A 19,594-nucleotide genomic window follows, 5' to 3' on the forward strand; every position below is an offset into this window, starting at 1 on the left:
ATTAATGCTTGATTGAAGCTTGGTTCAAGCCTAAATTAACAATTACTTGATTCAAGGAAAAAAGATATTCTAATTAAAAACATTAATAGATCGTTGATTGTCTAAATAATATAAATAATATAATATACATATTTTTGGGCCTTATCAACCTGAGATGGATCAAGCTGGGTCAATTTTTTGCTTGCCTTGTAATTGATTTTGAGCTTGTTTTGTTGGTTCAAGCTTGGAATGATCTTGAATCAAGATTTTCTCTAGCCGAGAGCTTGAGCTCCTCATTTCATTTGACACCCCTATATACAGCTTATGAACTAGTGAAGAAATCTGGATAGAATCTCTCTAGTGTGGCTACGACAGTTAAACTCATTGTCCAGTGTCAAATAATGCAACGTGCTGTTTGTGTATGCTAACTTACCATATCTCTTGTTGCAGCTATGAACTTCCAGATTCACACCCTCTCTTGGAAGGAGTGAGTTATTTCTTTTAATCAGATGACAATTTTCATCATCTAAATAATACTTAAATATTGATCATTTGCTTCTGAATGTATAACAGTTGGACACAAGAGAGCCTGATGATCCTTGTTCATATCTTCTGGCCATATGGACACCAGGCAAGAATATTTGCTCAGCAATTGCTATACTTGTAGCATTGTGCTGAAATTCAATCTGACTATTTATGTGAAATGTGAGATAGGTGAGACTGCACAATCTACTGAGCTACCCAAGGCATTCTGCAACTCCCAAGAAACGGGTAAACTATGCGACAGGAAAACATGTTTTGCTTGCAATAGTATACGAGAAGCACAAGCTCAAACTGTCAGAGGCACACTTTTGGTAATGTTTACAGCTTTTCTGTGATAATTTGCAGATGTTACTATAAGCAGATATAACCCCATGGATGCAAAAAAAAAAGAGAAAAGGAAAAGCAAAAACATAAATTACTTTTAATGATCATATTCAATTTATGCACAGACTAATTTCAGTTTTATGTTATTAATCAAAATAACATAAACAGATCCCATGTCGTACAGCAATGAGAGGAAGTTTTCCACTAAATGGCACCTATTTTCAAGTTAACGAGGTAAGTACTATTCTGACGACAGATTCAAAGGGTTAAGTGAGTTTTCTCTAGTAAATAGTTGTGGATCATTGTCTATATTAGACCATACAATTCTCAGAACCAATACTCTGGTGCAGGTATTCGCAGATCATGATACTAGCCGCAACCCAATTGATGTTCCTAGGGAATGGATATGGAAGCTGCCTAGACGGATGGTATATTTTGGAAGCTCGATACCGACTATATTTAGAGGTGATGAGATGATGGCAAACACATTTTGAAGTTCACATGGCTTACACATGTAGAATGATTAAGACAAGATGCTGATGCTTGTTTCCACACTTGCTAGGTCTAACAACTGAAGAAATACAGCAATGCTTTTGGAGAGGTATGTACTGAAAACCACTTGTTTTCTTCTCAAAGCTTCTATACAAACTAAATATAAGAATCGGTAACTAGTATTTAGAGATGCTACTTAGGAAAGAACACATAAAAAGGTGAATAAGAACAGATTTTAAAAAATGATATAAAAGAATTATATCCTTTTTGAAAGGATATTAGGTGTTTGCGTTAATATGACCACTGCATGCTAAAGTTTAGCTCTCTGGATAATTAGCTCTACTATGAAAAGATAAGAGACACTAAAATTAAAGCACTTTTATTCTGAAATTGAAGGTCAAATATAAAATTATTTAATCAGTAAGTTTCTTCCTTTCAAGAAAATAAATCATGCTCTAGTGAATGACCACAAAGAAATGCAATAAAATGAAATGAGAAATTCATAGGACAAGCAGATGAATTTCAAAGTTCTGGATAGGTTAAGATCAATTTGACCTGGTGGTAGACTTTGCAGAAGGCGTATTATCTATAATTTTTTTTTAATAATAATAACATGATACATTGCAAAGATTTGTGCATTTCATTGTAATTTTGTAGATCTCCAGGTAATGAATCACTATTTTTGCTCAGTGGTTCTGCATGTCTTAGATACGGTTGGTGTAAGATATAGTTTGTTTAATAGAAGGGCTCGGCATGCACTTATTCATTTGTTCCTAATCAAGGCCAATGCCATCCAATAGAACTCTAAAATGTTTCATGCTTCTTTCCCCCAAGGCTTTTTTAGCTTGTTTCTGCATCCCTTACCTTCTTGTTAGTGGAACCTTTCTACAGAATTTATAACAAAGAATGTGCAAAAGTTTCAGAAAATATAGCATAACAATCTGCAAAAGTTATGGATATCCCGCCTCTTCCATGAGTTTATAGTGCAGCTCCCAGTATATGAACAGTTTTCTAAGAGATATACACGAAATGGAGATACCTCTTGCCAGGAAGGGAACCTGTCACGTCCCAAATCCGGGATATAATACGGCCATGCTATCGAGGGATAGGACCCACGATAACACGAAGCCAATCAATCATAATTAGTTAAAATTCAACAAATAACAGATTCAGTTCTATTATTCATCAAATAATTAAACCAATATTGGTTCAGAGGATCTAAATCCAAAATCAAATACAAACCCATATCTCAAAATTTATAATTATATACTCTAAGTTCGTGATTGTCAAATAGCTAAACTTCAGCAACAAAATTTTCAAGTTTGCTTCGCAGATTCTCAAGCCTAAATTTTTTTTACTGGTCCTAATTTTATTCCTCTGTACAAGAAAAAGAAAACAAAAAGAATATGAACTACATGAGTCCAGTAAGTAGAACTTGTGCTTCCTTACCGGATCAAGTATAATTTTTTTTCCATGATAATATAATATTTAAAAAATAATAGATAATACAAAATAAAGTATTTTATAGAACATATAATAAAACAAGTTATAAATCAATCATGCATGCATAAATCATGAATATTTCATAAACATGAATCATAAATCATTCTTGTCATGTATTCGTATCATGTTTCAAAATATTGCTCACAGATATTCGTGCTAAGATCACTATTATACCCGTGATAGAGCCATGTTTCTTAATCGATAGAGTTCTTGTTTCGTATGCCAACTTTATATCCATTGGCGGGGTCATGTTTCGTGTGGATGCTAGCTCCGGATGTCGATCTTTCCGAAGAGATTCGTTCATAGCTATCTGAAAGCCTTTGAAATCCTTATATCTTTTTCTTAAAACATACATATATATATATATATATAGATAGAAAAAATAATGAAATTCATGCTTCATAATCATGCTATTTTTATAAAATGCATTTATGAAATCAATGCTCATAATAAAACATGCTTTTTTATATCATATATGCTGATCCTTATTTTATGAAAAATATGATTTCATCAACATCAATTTATTTACATAAAAAATATGATCATTTGAAAATAAATAATGAGCGTAAGATCCACTTACCTCGATCGCCTTAGATCTTTAGTCTTCCATAAATGAATCAGATAACTTTATTTAAAATATTAAATCATGATCAATTTTTATTTCATATATTTAATAAAATTAAATAATAATAAAAATGGTTGACTCGATGATCAGTTCGATAGACATTTGGGTATTAAATCGATTCGGGGTCATCTTACTGAGGTCAATATGGATCTCTAAAAGAGGAAGAGATGGCTTGATACAAGATCTATAGGTCTTTCTTAGAGAGAGAAAGTAGAGAGAGAATCTTCGTATCCTTCAAAAGGCGCAACCATGATTGAGATTATCAGAGATCATATCAAGGTGACTCAATATGGGTTAACTATGATCAGATGCTATAAATTTCGGATAAGGACCAGGCTGGGACCCAACCTACTGTACGACTTTCGAAGCGATTCCAGATTGTCTTATTTTCATCTCAAGTTTGTCCTAGGGTCTGTAATGCAGTTAGAGAGAGAGTAGGAGAGAAAAATTCTAGAGAGAGAAAGTAGAGAGAAATTTTAGAGAGAGAAAGTAGAGTGAGAAAGTAAAAAGAGGAGAGGGAATGAGAAAGAAAGAGGGGGAGAAAATCCTTTCTTTTTTTTTTCTTCTCTTCTTTTCTTCTTTCTTTTCGTGGCCGAACAGAGGAGGGACATGAGGGGGCGCGAGCTCGGTGGCTCATGCTTCGATGAGGTGTGGCAGCACGATCGGAGGTCCGGCAGCAGGTGGAGGCAGCGGTGGAGCCAGAGATGGCCAGCGGCATGTTTCGACCGGCGAGAAATTAGAAAAAAATAGAAAATAGGGGACCCGCCTTTTTTCTTTTGTTTTTCGGTCATTGGCGAGTCGGCGGCGGCCAAGGCTTCTCGAGGATGACAAGTAGAGGGGTGGGGGTCCAATCCTAAGGGTGAGACGCCGTAAACGACGGCGTCGATGGCTGAAAAAAGGAGAGATGGTTCGGCCAAACAGAGCAAAACAGGGCCTCGCCTTTTCATGGATTTTTTAAACGAGCTCGACAGTCGGCGAGGGTGCACGAAGCCATTGAAAGGAGGGGAAGGAAGAGAGGAAGGAGAGCCAGGGCTTACCTTCGACTCCGGTGAGGTCTCCGACGAGAATTTGAGGCAAATATGAAGAGGGCGTGGACGGCTTCAACGAAAAAATTTGAGGAGAAGGAGAAGGAAAATCGATGTTTGCCGTGACTGACCAGAGAAAAGGGAAGAGGGATTTTTATAGAGTGGAGAGGAGGTCGAATTTTTCTCAGATTCGGCTCCTCTCCGATGGGATCAGTGGAAGAAGACTCCTGCTGGGAGTCTTCTTCATCATTTTTTTCTTTCTTTTTCTTTTTTTTTGGGCTTTGTGGGCCACAATTTGGGGTGGGCTGGATTTTTTTTTAAGAATAGGATATTACATTCTATCCCTCTTAAAAAAAATTTTGACATCGAAACTTGGTATATCTTCACTCTTTTACTAATAGGGATCTTAATCTTCATACTATTTTTAATATACTCTTAAATCAGGTTCCATCAATCCTAACTTCTTTAAATAAGCAATAAGAACTTTAAGAAAAACTTATATATTCTTGTTCAATTAAATATGATCTAGCTAAACGAGATCTATCTACCTATTACTAGACTTGATCAAACCTATTGCTCTGATACCATTAAATATCACGTCCCAAATTCGGAACATAATACGGCCATGCTACCGAAGGATAGGATCCACGATAACACGAAGCCAATCAATCATAATCAATTAAAATTCAACAAATAAAAGATTTAATTTTATTATTCATCAAATAATTAAACCAATATTGGTTCAGAGCATTTAAATGCAAAATCAAATACAAACCCATATCTCAAAATTTATAATTATTTACTATAAGTTCGTGATCGTCAAATAACTAAACTTCAGCTATTAAATTTTCAAGCTTGCTTCGCAGATTCCGAAGCCTGAATTTTTTTTGCCGGTCCTAACCTTATTTCTCTGTACAAGAAAAAGAAAACAAAAAGAATATGAGCTACACTAGCCCAGTAAGTAGAACTTGTGCTTCCTTACCGGATCCAGTATATTTTTTTTCATGATAATGCAATATTTAAAAAATAACAGATAGTACAAAATAAAATATTTCATAGAACATATAATAAAATAAATCATAAACCAATCATGCATGCATAAATCATAAATATTTCATAAACATGAATCATAAATCATTTTTGTCATGTATTCATGTCATGTTTCAAAATATTGCTCACAGATATTTGTGCTAAGGTCACTATTATACCCGTGACAGGACCATGTTTCTTAGTCGACAGAGTTCTTATTTCGTATGCCAACTTTATACTTGTTGGCAGGGTCATATTTCGTGTGAATGCTAGTTTCGGATGTCGATCTTTCCGAAGAGATTCGTTCATAGCTATCTGAGAGCCTTTAAAATTTTTATATCTTTTTCTTAAAACATACATATACATAGATGGAAAAAATAATGAAATTCATACTTCATAATCATGCTGTTTTTATAAAATGCATTCATGATATCAATGCTCATAATAAAACATACTTTTTCATATCATATATACTAATCCTTATTTTATAAAAAAAATGATTTCATCAATATCAATTTATTTGCATGAAAAATATGATCATTTGAAAATAAATATCGAGCGTAAGATCTACTTACCTCGATTGTCCTAGATCTTTAGTCTTTCTTAAATGAATCAGATAACTCTATTTAAAATATTAAATCATGATCAATTTTCATTCCATATATTTAATAAAATTAAATAATAATAAAAGTGGTTGACAGGATGACCAGTTCGATAGATGATCTGGGTATTAAATAGATTCGGGGTCATCTCACTGAGGTCAACATGGATCCCTAAAAGAGGAAGAGATGGCCTAATACAAGATCTATAGGTCTTTCTTAGAGAGAGAAAATAGAGAGAGAGTGGAGGGAGAATCTTCATATCCTTCAAAAAGTGCAATCATGATTGAGATTATCAGAGATCATATCAAGGTGACTCAATATGGATTAACTATGATCATATGTTATAAATTTCGGATAAAGATCGGGCTGGGATCCAACCTACTGTACGACTTTCAAAGCGATTTCAGGTCATCTTATTTTCTTCTCAAGTTTGTTCTAGGATTCGTGATGCAGTTAGAGAGAGAGTAGGAGAGAAAAATTTTAGAAAGAGAAAATAGAAAGAAATTTTAGAGAGAGAAAATAGAGAGAGAAGAGAGGAAAGAGGGAGAAAGAGGGGGAGAGAGGAGGGAGAAAATCCTCTCCTTTTTTTTCTTTTTCTTTCTTTTTTTTGTCTTCTTTTTCTTTTTTTTTCTTTTCTTCTTTTCTTCTTTCTTTTTGTGGCCGAACAGAGGAGAGACATAAGGGGGTGCAAGCTCGGTGGCTCATGCTCCGACGAGGTACGGCGGCACGGTCGGAGGTCCGACAGTAGGTGGAGACGGCGGTGGAGCTAGAGATTGCCGGCGGCATGGTTCGAACGGCAAGAAATTAGAAAGAAAATGGAAAATAGGAGACCTGCTCCTTTTCTTTTGTTTTTCGGTCATTGGCCGGTCGCCCGCGGCCAAGGCTTCTTTGGGATGACAAGTAGAGGGGTGGGGGTCCAATCCTAAGGGTGAGATGTTGTAAACGACGGTGTCGATGGCTGGAAAAAGGAGAGAGATGGTTCGGCCAAACAGAGCAAAACAGGGCCTCGCCTTTTCATGGATTTTCTGACGAGTCCGACGGTCGGCGAGGGTGCACGAAGCCATGGGAAGGAGGGGAAGGAAGAGAGGAAGGAGAACCAGGGCTTACCTTCGACTCCGACGAGGTCTTCGGCGAGAATTTGAGGCAAACACGAAGATGACGCGGACGGCTTCAATGGAAAAATCTGAGCAGAACTAGAAGGAAAACCGGTGTTTGCCGTGACCGACCAAAGATGAGGGAAGTGGGGTTTTTATAGAGTGGAGAGGAGGCCGAATTCTTCTCGGATTCGGCTCCTCCTCTCCGGTGGGATCGGTCTTCTTCATCAATTTTTTTTTCTTTCTTTTTCTTTTTTTTTGGGCTTTGTGGGCCAAAATTTGGGGTGGGTTGGATTTTTTTTTTTTAAGAACAGGATATTACAGAACCATGGAAATCCTTTTGTATTGAAGGGTTTGGTATCATTATATAATTAGCTTAACAATCATCCAGTAACTTCTTTAATTTTATGATTCATTACAATGATCAGCTCCACCCCTTAATTGCTTTTCTTAGAAAAGATTATGCCCTTTACTCTTAATTGTTAGCACCAAGCTATTTCGTTACGGTTTCTAAATTGTCATCATTCAAGCCGCGTTTCAACAATTCTGGTGCATCCTGGAATGCATCAATGAAGTTTGCAGTCATAGGCAGCACCATGTTCTTAGAATTCTGCACCATCAACATGTGCACAAACATCGAGTAGCACATCCATCAACATCACTGACATGTGAGTTGAGTTATATGTGCATATAGTATGAATCTTTTAATAGACATGTATTTTGATCCAGCAGCATGTTCAAGTTTCAGATCGTACTACGACCTGCCAAGATCAAAGATGTTAAATTCTACATGTTCATTAGCACAGGCCATGCATGTTTACTTTAAAAAAATGAGCATTAATTTGAGTAGATATTATATAAAATAATAATAAGAAAATAATTATATATAAAAAGTTAAAAATAGATTGCTGGCTATCTTATATTTGAGAAATTCTTTGCGTACTACGGACGGTGTAGAAAATCTGATATGGAGTACACCACTTCATGTGATTGATCTATGTAATCACTATTTTTCAATGTGTATTTAATGCTTGCAGTTCTTCTATTTTTGTTTAAAAATTTTGTATGACAAAAATATTCTTATTTTTTGAAAAAAATTATGACATCTTGTGGCATATTATGATTTTTTACGTACAGGATGTCATAATATAGACCAAGATGTCATAATATCAAAGACACATTTTTATCCAACCACTTTTTAATGCATATTTAATGTCTGCAGTTTCACTTTTTTAATTAAAAAATTTGAATGACAAAAATATGCTTGCTTTTTGAAAAAAATTATAATATTCTATGGTATTTATGACATTCTACATTAAAATTATAACTTCTTACATGCATGATATCATAATATAGACATAAGATGTCATAATTTTTTTCAAAAAGAAGGGATATTTTCGTCATTTAAAATTTTTAAGTGAAAAAATAAAACTGCAGATATTAAATATGCATTGGGAAGCGGTGGCTACATAGATTAATCACATAAAGCGGTGCGCTCTACGTCAGATTTTCTACACCACCCACAGTGCAGAAAGAGTTTTCCATCTATATTTTGTTGCAAAATTCTTTGTACACTGCTTGCGGTGTAGAAAATCTGACGTAGACAGCCTCGTTCAGTTGGACCACTTAGCCATTATTTTTTAACATGCATCTAATATCTGTAGTTCTACTTTTTTATTTAAAATTTTAAATGATAAAAATATCCCATAAAAAAATTATGACATCCTATGTCGATATTACGATATTTTGGTTGAAATTATGGCTTCCTGCATAAGATGTCATAATTTTAGTAGAGATATTTTTATCATTGAAAAAATTAAAAAAATTATATAAAATTTTTTAATGATGAAAATATCCTCCCTCTTTATGATATTCTATGAAAAAATTATGACATGCTACGTAGAAAGTCATAATTTTAATACAGGATATCATAATATCGATGCAGGATGTCATAATATTTTTAGAAAGAAAGAGGTATTTTCATTATTCAAAATTTTAAACAAAAAAAAAAGTAGAACTACGGGCATTAAATGTATGTTGGAAAGTGATGGTTACGTGATCCAATCGGATGAGACAGTATGCTTTATGTTGGATTTTTTACACCATAGGCGGTGTACAAAAAATTTCTCATATTTTGTTATACAAATTGCAGAGTGTGTTTGCTTAGATTCCAATTTTTATGTTTGGAAATGTATCGAGAGCTTTGGATTAAGTTCCCAATTCCATGCTAATTCCACCAATCAGAACATGAAACCAGTAAGATCTCTCTTGGGTGGGTTTGGGGAGGGGGGGGCGCATGGTGCGGTGCACAGCGCACACACCCCATGGATTCTCTACTGTACACCGCATGTCCGTACACATGCAGCTGTGCAATGCATGCTGCATGCAGCTGTGCACATGCATGTCCGTGCACATGCAGCTGTGCAATGCATGCTGCATGCCGCCGTACGTACCATCTATCATGCGATGCATCATACCCTCTACTGTACACCGTATATCCGTACATATGCAGCTGTGCAACGCATGCTGCATGCCGCCGCACGTACCATCTATCATGCGATGCATCATACCGTATAGTGCATCACGTGTATAGCAGAAATCTTTGCCCAAAGATTAAAGTAAGGAGGGGCTCGGCGGCCTCAACTTTATCCTAATAGTGTGGATGTTAAAGCAACTTCCATAGCTCTCCAGGCCCAACTTTTTGTAAAAAAAAAAAGAGAAAAACAATGGTGGATTGCGTTTGGCATCGTTGTCGCTTTTTTTTTTTTTTAAAGAGCTCAAAAAAAAGAAAGAAAAAAAAGATGGATTGCATTTGACATTGTTGTTGCTTTAAAAAAAAAAAATAGAAACAAAAATTCTGTTTTCATTTTCTAGAGAACTCTGACAATGGAAAGTATTTTTTTTTTTTTAAACAAAAGAAGCCACTTGATCGTGTTGAGATCAAGAGGTAGTGCTGGAAGGAGCTAGCGGGAGCTCGAGTGTCATCAATGACCTTATAGTTGGGTCTCAAGGATGAAGTGGGTTTGGGTGATGTTAGAGACAGCAATGACCATGATGGATTTCACCATAGTTGCCTGGATGTCTGCAAGATCGGTAAGCGACATTATCGTTGCCAACAAGGAGCTCATCAAGACATAAAAGGAGTGAGAGAGAACGCAAGGGAGAGGAGGTGGGTCAGGTGGAGGAAGCCAACCTTGGACTCAAACCAGCCGTCAGCTAAGGTGGGAGAGGTCGGCATGCTCAACGGCGATGACGTGCTCGATGGCAATGACGTGCTTGACAATATGCACAGGGCAAATAGGGAGAGGTTGGGCGGAGATCATAGGCAGGTCAGACGAAGAGGATGAGAGAGAGATGAAAATCCACTTTTAAAAAAGTTTAAGCGAAAAATTTTTATTTCTTGTTTCCAAAAATAATGAAAGTTGTTAAGAGAAATAGAAATAAAATAATCAAATATATTCTCTGTAACAACCTAGCATCTCGTTCAAAAAAATTAATCAGAAAATATTATTTGATTCTATAGATCCATAGAAGCACCTAAGATTTTCCTAGCTAATCATTGATATGGGATTAAATACACACATTCGTATGGATCTTTACATATCTTCCACTTTTTTTTTAAAATCCAGCATCTTTTTTAAGCCGAGAGTCTAAATTCATGTAAATCTATTTATAAATATTATGATCGATCCATGATCAACCCTAATGAACGTATGTTATAGTATTCTTAGTTTACATGAATTATTAATTGGATCAATTCTAATACCATTTATAACAATTCAAGGTCTTATTCAAAAGGGCTAATCAAAACTCTTTATGGTAAACAACCGGTATCGTCTTTTGGGGTTATAACCTCCATTTAGAGGCTGCTTGCCCTCAGATTCGATATGCGGCAGACGTTGATTAGTTACGAGATGGACTTGTCCAGGTGGCATTTGCTTTTCCTCGTGGGACTGAAAGCGATATGTCGTTTTTTCTGCTGGCCAGGCTTAATCAGGCCCTACGCGTCAGGCCCGGTCCCTCCATGCAGCGGCCTGTAGAAAGAATCACACCCTGCTATGGTAGTCTCACGAGTCCACGAAGCATTCTCAAATGATAACACGCCAGCATTTTGCACGTTATCTTTGCTTGCAAAAGATGCATTGAAGAGATGTTTCGCACAAATAGGACTCCGCTTCCGTCTTTGAAAAATAAAAAATATTAAATACGTGGAGTGAAACTGAGAGGTTGGAGTCAAAAGACGGACTTCCCATGTCTCATTCAACTCTTTTTTTTTTTTTTGTGTGTGTGTGTGTGTTTTTGTTTCTTAGGGCTTTCCTTTTTGGATAGTTTTTGTCTCACTCTGTCATAAACTGCATCCAAGATACCTAAGCTTTTTAAGTATTGGGCACGGGAACCATCTCACCATGCTTGCCTAACTAGTCTGGCACTAAGGCATCAACAAGCATCAAGTAGCAGAACAAAGATATTGTGTGATTTACCGGTGACAACAGTACCACAAGATGGTAGAGTTAGTAACTTTGTGCTAGAAAAACTGGCTTGAACATTTCATAGTCGGGATGGCACTCCATATCAAAATTTCTGCAAGCTGTTATTCAAGTAAACGATAGCAACTCTACCATTTAGTAGTGATAGACAGCTGCATCTTAAGCTTTAATTAGTTTAGTAAAAAAGAAACCGCATATTTTCCATTTTAACTAAGCGTACTTCCTGCCAACAGAAGCAAAAATACCAATGAAGTAATTCCTAACCCTTTTTTTTTTTTCATTCTGGAACTGTTGTTTTGTAGGGTTTGTTTGTGTAAGAGGATTTGACCGAAGAACAAGAGCACCGAAGCCTCTTTATGCAAGACTGCACCTTCCAGCTAGCAAGGCACCTAGGAATAAAAGGGCAGCAGCAGCTGCAGCAAAAGAAGACAAGTAGCCTCTGCAGACAAACAGCCATCGATCAATCACCTGAAGCATAGAGACCTGACAGACAAATGTATCTATGGCACCTCTCTAACATGAGGAACCCACCAATCTTCTCAAATGCAGGCTGGTTGGAAAAGCTGATGTTAATCTGTAACCTGATTTTTTTTTTTTTTTTCCATTTAATGCTCGAAAATGGGCTATTCTTCCTGGAAATCAGACCAAAAAAAAAAAAGCATAACAGGTGGACATTTGTTGTTTCGCCATCCTTACCATTCAGTACGCGTACGCGATCCGACCATTTGACTTGTACCGTATGGATCAATTTTCAGTTGCCATTCATGAAATTTATGAGAGGCATCGCACAATGGTCATCACACAACAATTTGTCAGCTGAGACAATTTTTGATTGCTTTATGAACAGGAACTTTTAACTCGACTTTGTTTTCATTTTTTCTTGTCTTCGAGATTGTCTTGCACAGCAATGTAATTGCGTAACAGGCAAAAGGCGTTGGAACATGAAAGGAGAGTGATGCTAAACGATGGACTCGAAAGAGCTGAAGAAAGCTCATGAAAGTTACCACCCCCAGCTGCAAGACATCTCTGCAGAAAGATACACGTGGAACGATGAACAATAACATGTCACTGTAGCAATGTAAGTTTGTAACCATAAAGCATTGGACGCAGCATTAGCATATTGATCTCCTGGCAGAGCTCAAAAATACGCCCTTCTGAAATTATTTTCGTAGAAAAAGGCTGTTCTTCATCTATTGCCGATGGTCATGAGAATTCTAAAGGGTCAATATGTTTTTTCTCGCACCATCTATATTTCCCAGAGCTATATATGCAGTGTTCCTCATCAATAGCGGACAGTTAAGAAAGTTTATGTAAATATATTTTCTTCTTTAGCTTCAAGCATTGCAATAATGTATAATATCATAGATTTTTGCATTGTATAAGAAAATGCTTATGATATATGTGAAGAAGGTAGTCGGCACAGACACTCATTTCTTCTCCATACCAACACCTTAAACCTTCGTCAAACCTGGTTAGCCCAAACATTTCATGATAGATTCAAACTTGCAATCATGGTTAACCTTAGGTCTGTATATGAACTGAGTTGAGACCACTAAGCTGCTCGTGAGCACCCGAGGCTTGGCCTCGCTAAAAACTAGTTTAAGCTCATCTTAGCTACCAAATGAGCCAAGCCCAAATATGTTTTAGAGTTCAGTTCAAAAGTAAGCCGAATATGAACGCTTATATTTTGCAAAATCCGTCCGAAAGATCCCACTCGACTAATTAAAGCTTGTCTCATAACTTAGTTGAGTTGAGCTTCGACAGACTTTTCTAAGCTCAGCTCAAGCTTGAACCACTCCATAATATGCCAAGTCGAGCTTGAGCAGCCTTATACCCAGCGTGTCTCAGCTCATTTACACCCCATGCTAAAACCTTAGTACCATAACCATAATCCAGTACTGAAGCTAATTATGTTCTAACTGGCCTAACTATGCCCGATCTACATTAACCCGGTCAAATTTTCCTGATGCAAACCCAGTTATATCCTCCTCCAAAACTAAGCCAATCCTAGTTGCAACCCAACTGACCTTTTAAAAGCCAATTCACGTCCCAATTAATCCAATCAAATTGGCCAAGCCTATATCGTTAAAGCCTATAAAAGCCCGTATTTGACGCCCCAAAAGCCCAGCTGCCTAAGAGAGTTAAGGGGGGAGATCTTGTCAAGCCATCCTTTGGCGTGCATCACGTTAGAAAATACCTTGGAAAAGGTGTTGAAAGAGATTAGGGCTATCATATAGGCTAGGTAATCAACATTTTCAAGGATAAATAATCTTTTTTTCAAGATGATTTAACCTATCCTCAAAATATAGAAACCAGTTGTTCTCAGCTCACCGACAGTCCCATCTCTTTCACTCGCATTCTTGCTATTGCTTTTTCAGAAGGAAAATCCCTACCATAAGATTTTGTCGGACCGCGTCTAATAAGATTTTCCACCAACAAAACATGCTCTATACCCCATTCAGGACCCAAGTATTGGAATAACAACATGGGCACTACACCAGCTGCCCACTCAAGTAAATTGAAACCATGGTTATAAAAACCATGTGACCTCTTATCGTGGAGGGCAAGGGAGAAGTAAGAGTAACGTCCAACAAGAAAATCATACTCTCAGCGATCTCCCTACCAGAACCAAATCCTTAACTTAAAATTTATCCTCAGCCATCCTACGTAGCGTCTATATCCAAGTTGTAATCATTTGCAAAACCCCACCACGACTTATAACCAGAACAATGTAGCCTTCTTGAGATTTATCCCAAGCCTCGGTCTGTACATCCTTTGGTTGCTATTCTCCCACCAACCTGGTCGAGAATCCTCTTAACCCTAATTTGGCTCTTTTTGGTCCACTGAGATTTCCTTGGTTTTGATCTAAGGTCCATTATTCTTGGATGACCTCTCTCTCAAACTAATGATGGATTAATTTTAAATGCAGCTTGTTCAAGTATCTAATTTATACAAAAATGTTGATGCCAAAATCCCGTCCGGCTACGGTGGCATGAAGAGTGCTAGTTGATCTAGAAGAGTGGCATGAAGAGTGCTAGTTGATCTAGAAGAGTGGCACTGATCTACATACAAAAAGAAGAGACAGGCTTGTCAAATTAGCTCCACCTAGATCCTCCAATGGCTAAGTTAGGAAGAATTTTAGAACAACAACATAAAAAAAGTACAAGGCAAGGTTAGCATAGAGTATCATGCCCCATTCTATTCAGAGTTGCACTTTTCAGGTGCACGATACTTGTATCTTGAATCACTCAGAAGGATGGCCTCCAAGAACTCACATCCCAATCTCCTATGATGTGTGGCTTTTCTTCCTCTCGTTGGCCATGCAATCGCCCTTTCCTTCGAGTCACTCGGCCCACTTTGTATAAAGAAAGGAAAACAGATTCGTCATGATTTGGAGACGAAAATCAAAGGACAAGCATGACCTTAACAGTCACAAGCAAAACGAGCCGATGAATAAGAGGCAAGCACCTCATAGCTGATCTCTAAGCATACCAAGCTGATTTTAGAGGACAACAATCTCAATGACCTGGCCTCTGGCACCTCTTTGCACAATCGAGAAATGCCAACCTATGATAGGCCAACGAGCCGACTTCATATAAGTCGATGAGCTAATCTCGACTTCACTAAGCCAACCTCAAATATAAGCATTATAAAAGAAAATTAGGTATGAGCACCAACAAAACTACTTTCGATAATACTCAAAATATTTGATCAAGAAATAGATCAATAAGCAATCTGATTATTTATTTTCTTTATCCAAATTGAAAAAAATAACTCGAGCTTGAAAGTAGGGGGCATAGGATATTGCATAAAACCAACTTACCCATCGTGAATGGATATATGATAATTAATTTTGAAAATATTTGAATTTCAAAATTAAATTCTTAAAGGCTCCAAATAAGAAAAGAGATCATAATAGATTTGAATCCATATGAGGAAGAAGGTTATGGTAATCCTTTGATTTCTGCATCCAAATCATGAGAGGGCTAAGGCCACATTTGGTGCGCTAGAATAGAAATGGAATGAGGTAAGGAATGGAATGAAATTCAAAGAGAAATGAAATCAGCATTCCCATTCCTTTGTTTGGTTGTACTGGTGGAGTTACGCAAGAATTTACATTCTTTTATTTAGTTCGATTATGAATTGTGGAATGGAATGAATGATGAGCTTTAATTTTCTAAATTATCCTTACTCATTGAGGTAATATATATTTATTTTCTTGATTTTGTTTCAGGTAACTATTAATTTCTTTTGTAACTATATATTTTGAGTCGAGAGAAATTGAACAGCATTTATATTTTCAAATTTTTTTTGTTAGGTAATGGTTTTGGTGTTTACATGTCTGAGCATCAAAAGAATGTATATGACAATATAAAATTCATAATATCACCAAATGGCTCAAGATTCACAAGAATAAGATTGACAAAAATCATCAAACAACTTAACATAATCTGATAGCATTTTAAACGAAAGTCGAAGTCTGCTCATATAACCAAATAAGCATTTCGATATAGTGAACAAGTTCTTCATTAGTTTCTAGACATCCACAATATCAAAACATCAGTTTCTAAAACTATCACAAACCAAATCTTTCCAAAAAAATCATCCAAAATGCTATAAAATGTTCCCTTCGTTCATACTTTTCAAAAGATGTCATTTAACAATGACCTAACCTACTTTTCCTTCTCATCATCAGTGATGCTAAAAAAGATATCAACCAACTAAAAGTCACATCCAATTCGATGAGTAGCTCTATGTCGTTCCATCATAGTAAAGCTTAGAAGCTTCATCAACTCCATATTAAGCAATGATCTTTTCTTAGACATATAAACATCTTCAATGGCTTTAGGTAATTTCACTATCGAGGATGTTTGCCAGCTCTCTAATCGCTTCAGATAAGCTATCAAAGCTACTCTTTCTTTTTTTCTTATCAGAATTCACTTCTTTGGTATTTCCACTTGTTGGGCTTAAGAAAATGATATAGTAGCATCTTTGTTATAACTGCTACATCCTTCTGCATCATTTTCATTTGTCATATCGGTTTCATTGTTGTCATGCCCTCTAGTCAATTCTTCTTCAACATCAGCATAAAAATCAGCCTCTCTTCTATAAGCATAATCAACTCCAAATATGGTATATAGCTCTTCAAAATGAAGAAAAGGCTTTTCCCTGAATTGGATAGTATTCTTGAGGCTCTAGGCATTCGAAAGAAAGTATTAATGAAAATAATTTTGAGATAATTATATAATAATTAAATACAAAAATACTAAACTAAACTAAAATAAAAGCGTGCGCGCACACATATTTGTATACCTTTAAGTACTCATCCCAAACAGATTTGTCAGCATCACACACTTCTTCACAGGATCCCAACCAAACTCACCGGTGTTGGGACCATACACCATGTCATAAATAATGTTGAAATGAGATTTCAATGTCTTCATTCTTGACTCTATATGTGATTTTATTTTGAGACCATATCCAGATAACTTTGCATCTAAAGCTTTCTCCACTACTTGAAGAAGTCTTGATTTAAAACCACGATCAACTTTATATCTTCCAATGTTATGCAACTCAAGAAGCACCTCAACCAGCACACAGTCTTTCATTTCTAACCACAGTCTCTTATTTTTCCTAGGACCTCAAACATGATCTGTTGTTATTGACTCCATACTTGGTTGCTATATTCATAAAGGGAACTAGAAGACAAAAAAAAAAGAGAGAAAAGCATAATAGCTTAATAAGCTCAAAAATAAATCATTTACAGAAAATATTAAATTATTTAACAATTTATAAGATCTATAATATAAAAATATGTAAACATACTGCATGTCTAGCAAAAATTACAAGAACAGTACAATGAAGAGTTCAACTTTCATATAAACAAATCTCAATATAATATTACAATTTCAACATAAGTAGTAAAAAAATTAGTAAGCAATCTCATCTTCCACATCTTCGAGCCCTCCATTCATTAAACATACTGACAGCCAAGTTATCTCTAAAAGAACTCCACTCATTAGATGTTTCAACTATGGTGACCACATCATGGTTTTCACCATTATATGATGGATCTTAGAGCTCGAACTCTTTTTTTAGCGGGTCTATCAGCATTTTTCTCTTTAAAAGATTATAAAGAAGACAACATGCCAGTATAATATGAATTTGAATCTTAATTAGATAGAAAGGATTTTTAAGAATAGCCCATCTCATTTTAAGTAATCCAAAGCATCTTTCTGTTATATTTCTAGCAGAAGAATGCTTCATGTTGAAAAATTCTTTCGGAGTTATAGGTTGGTGCCCATCCTTCTAATCATTTAAATGGTACTATTATCCTTTACATGGAGCAAGAAAACTGATAATTTGTGTATCCAGCATCTATCAGGTAATATTTACCTATAACATGATATTTTTCAGTTAAATTTAAAAATTATGTTGTTTCATCATAAACAATATATTATACAATGAATAGATATCTCACCAAGAAAATTTTTTAACCCATGTCTCCTACTTATTGCATCTCGAAGTATTCTACCATCAGCCGTCGATTCCTCCTGACTAGATAGTACATATATAAATTATCCATCCCGTGACCATACAGCTAATATATTTGTATCAATCTCTTCTTTTCATGTTCGATATCTAGACTTATCTTTTGAAGATACCTTCATCTTTATATGTATTCCATCTAAAGCTCTTAGACAATTCTATATAATTGGTTCACGAAAAATAGAAGTCAAATGTAAATAGTATATTTTTCTTTAGCTGAATAATGAACATAAAAAGAGAGCACATAAGAAAAAATTCTTAAATACCTTAAACCATTTCCACTTTTCATCCATTGAGTTTTCAGGAATTGGATATGGTGTTTAAGTAATTTTCTATGTAGGCAAATTACTGCATGCAATACACTTTTAAAATGCCTACTTATAGTTTCTCCCGATCGTCCAAATCGAAATTTGATCACTCTATTTTTGACATGGTGAGCAAGTATATGTAAAAATATTGCAACTTGCTCATCTATCAACATATGCCTTGCCTCTTTTAGTCCACCTATATTCTGAAGTATAGAACACAGAATTTCAAAGCATAGAACACAGAATTCTGAAGGTATGTCTATCCATCCAAAGTTATTCAATGCAAGTAATATCACTTTCATAAACTAATTCATGCAAAAACTCTCTTTAAAAAAAAATTATTATAATATCTATTTTATAGAGATTATTTTTCTATGTGTGATATTACTAATCTACAAACCATTTCGTAGAACCAATTTCTTGAATGCAATATTTGCATTCATTACAACAACAATGCAAACAAAGCCTTCTTTTTCATCAACCCCTTCCTAGCCATAGTTAAGCGAGCCATAATTGCATTAATATAAATCAAATATAAATCAAATAAGCTTTATGGCAAAACACAAAGCAAAAGGAAAAGGAAGAGAACAATAAACTCATTCAAGCAAAGAAAAATATCCTAACAAATATAAACAACCTAATCAAAAATGAAGAACCCTAATGTTGTTGTATGGTTCTTTAGATAATTGCTATGTCTTATTTTTCTGAATTTATGCATGATTTTCTATGCTAGTGTTCAAGCAATTGTTGGCAAATCTTGTTAACAAAATATTTTAATAAAAAATAGCCTACTAATAAGAAACAACCTAATCGGAAAGGAGGATATTATCTCTAATACAACAAATCAAATGCAGAAAAATAAATCAAATATAGATGGAGAGATAGAGATGACAGATGAAAAAGAGAAAAGTGAAAAAAAAAAAAGAAAGCAAATGAAAGAAGTGAAAGGAGCGTACCAGAGAGACTACATTTGTGGAGATAGCATTCTGTGATTTTTTTTCTTCATTAAAGAGAGAGAGATGATGATAGAAAAA

The 19,594-nt window shown here is 35.6% G+C and overlaps 1 protein-coding gene across 8 annotated transcripts in view; it reads left to right on the plus strand.

The window, feature by feature from the left end:
• Positions 1-12,565, plus strand: part of LOC105038202 (protein ROS1A) — a 29,847-nt gene extending 17,282 nt beyond the window's left edge. For 6 of the 8 annotated variants that reach the window (XM_073257910.1, XM_029262514.2, XM_073257920.1 and 3 more), the window contains 7 exons: positions 430-466; positions 553-610; positions 694-833; positions 1,015-1,080; positions 1,197-1,311; positions 1,409-1,447; positions 12,006-12,565. In XM_073257910.1, coding sequence (XP_073114011.1) covers positions 430-466; positions 553-610; positions 694-833; positions 1,015-1,080; positions 1,197-1,311; positions 1,409-1,447; positions 12,006-12,139 — 589 coding nt within the window. In that variant the 3' untranslated portion in view covers positions 12,140-12,565. Of the gene's footprint in view, positions 1-429; positions 467-552; positions 611-693; positions 834-1,014; positions 1,081-1,196; positions 1,312-1,408; positions 1,448-10,134; positions 10,807-12,005 lie in introns of those variants that run through there. The other 2 variants (XM_029262516.2, XM_029262515.2) reach the window with 2 other exon arrangements.
• The last annotated feature ends 7,029 nt before the right edge of the window (positions 12,566-19,594 follow it).

The sequence above is a fragment of the Elaeis guineensis genome, chromosome 1 (assembly GCF_000442705.2).
Source record: "Elaeis guineensis isolate ETL-2024a chromosome 1, EG11, whole genome shotgun sequence".
Classification (NCBI taxonomy): Eukaryota; Viridiplantae; Streptophyta; class Magnoliopsida; order Arecales; family Arecaceae; genus Elaeis; species Elaeis guineensis.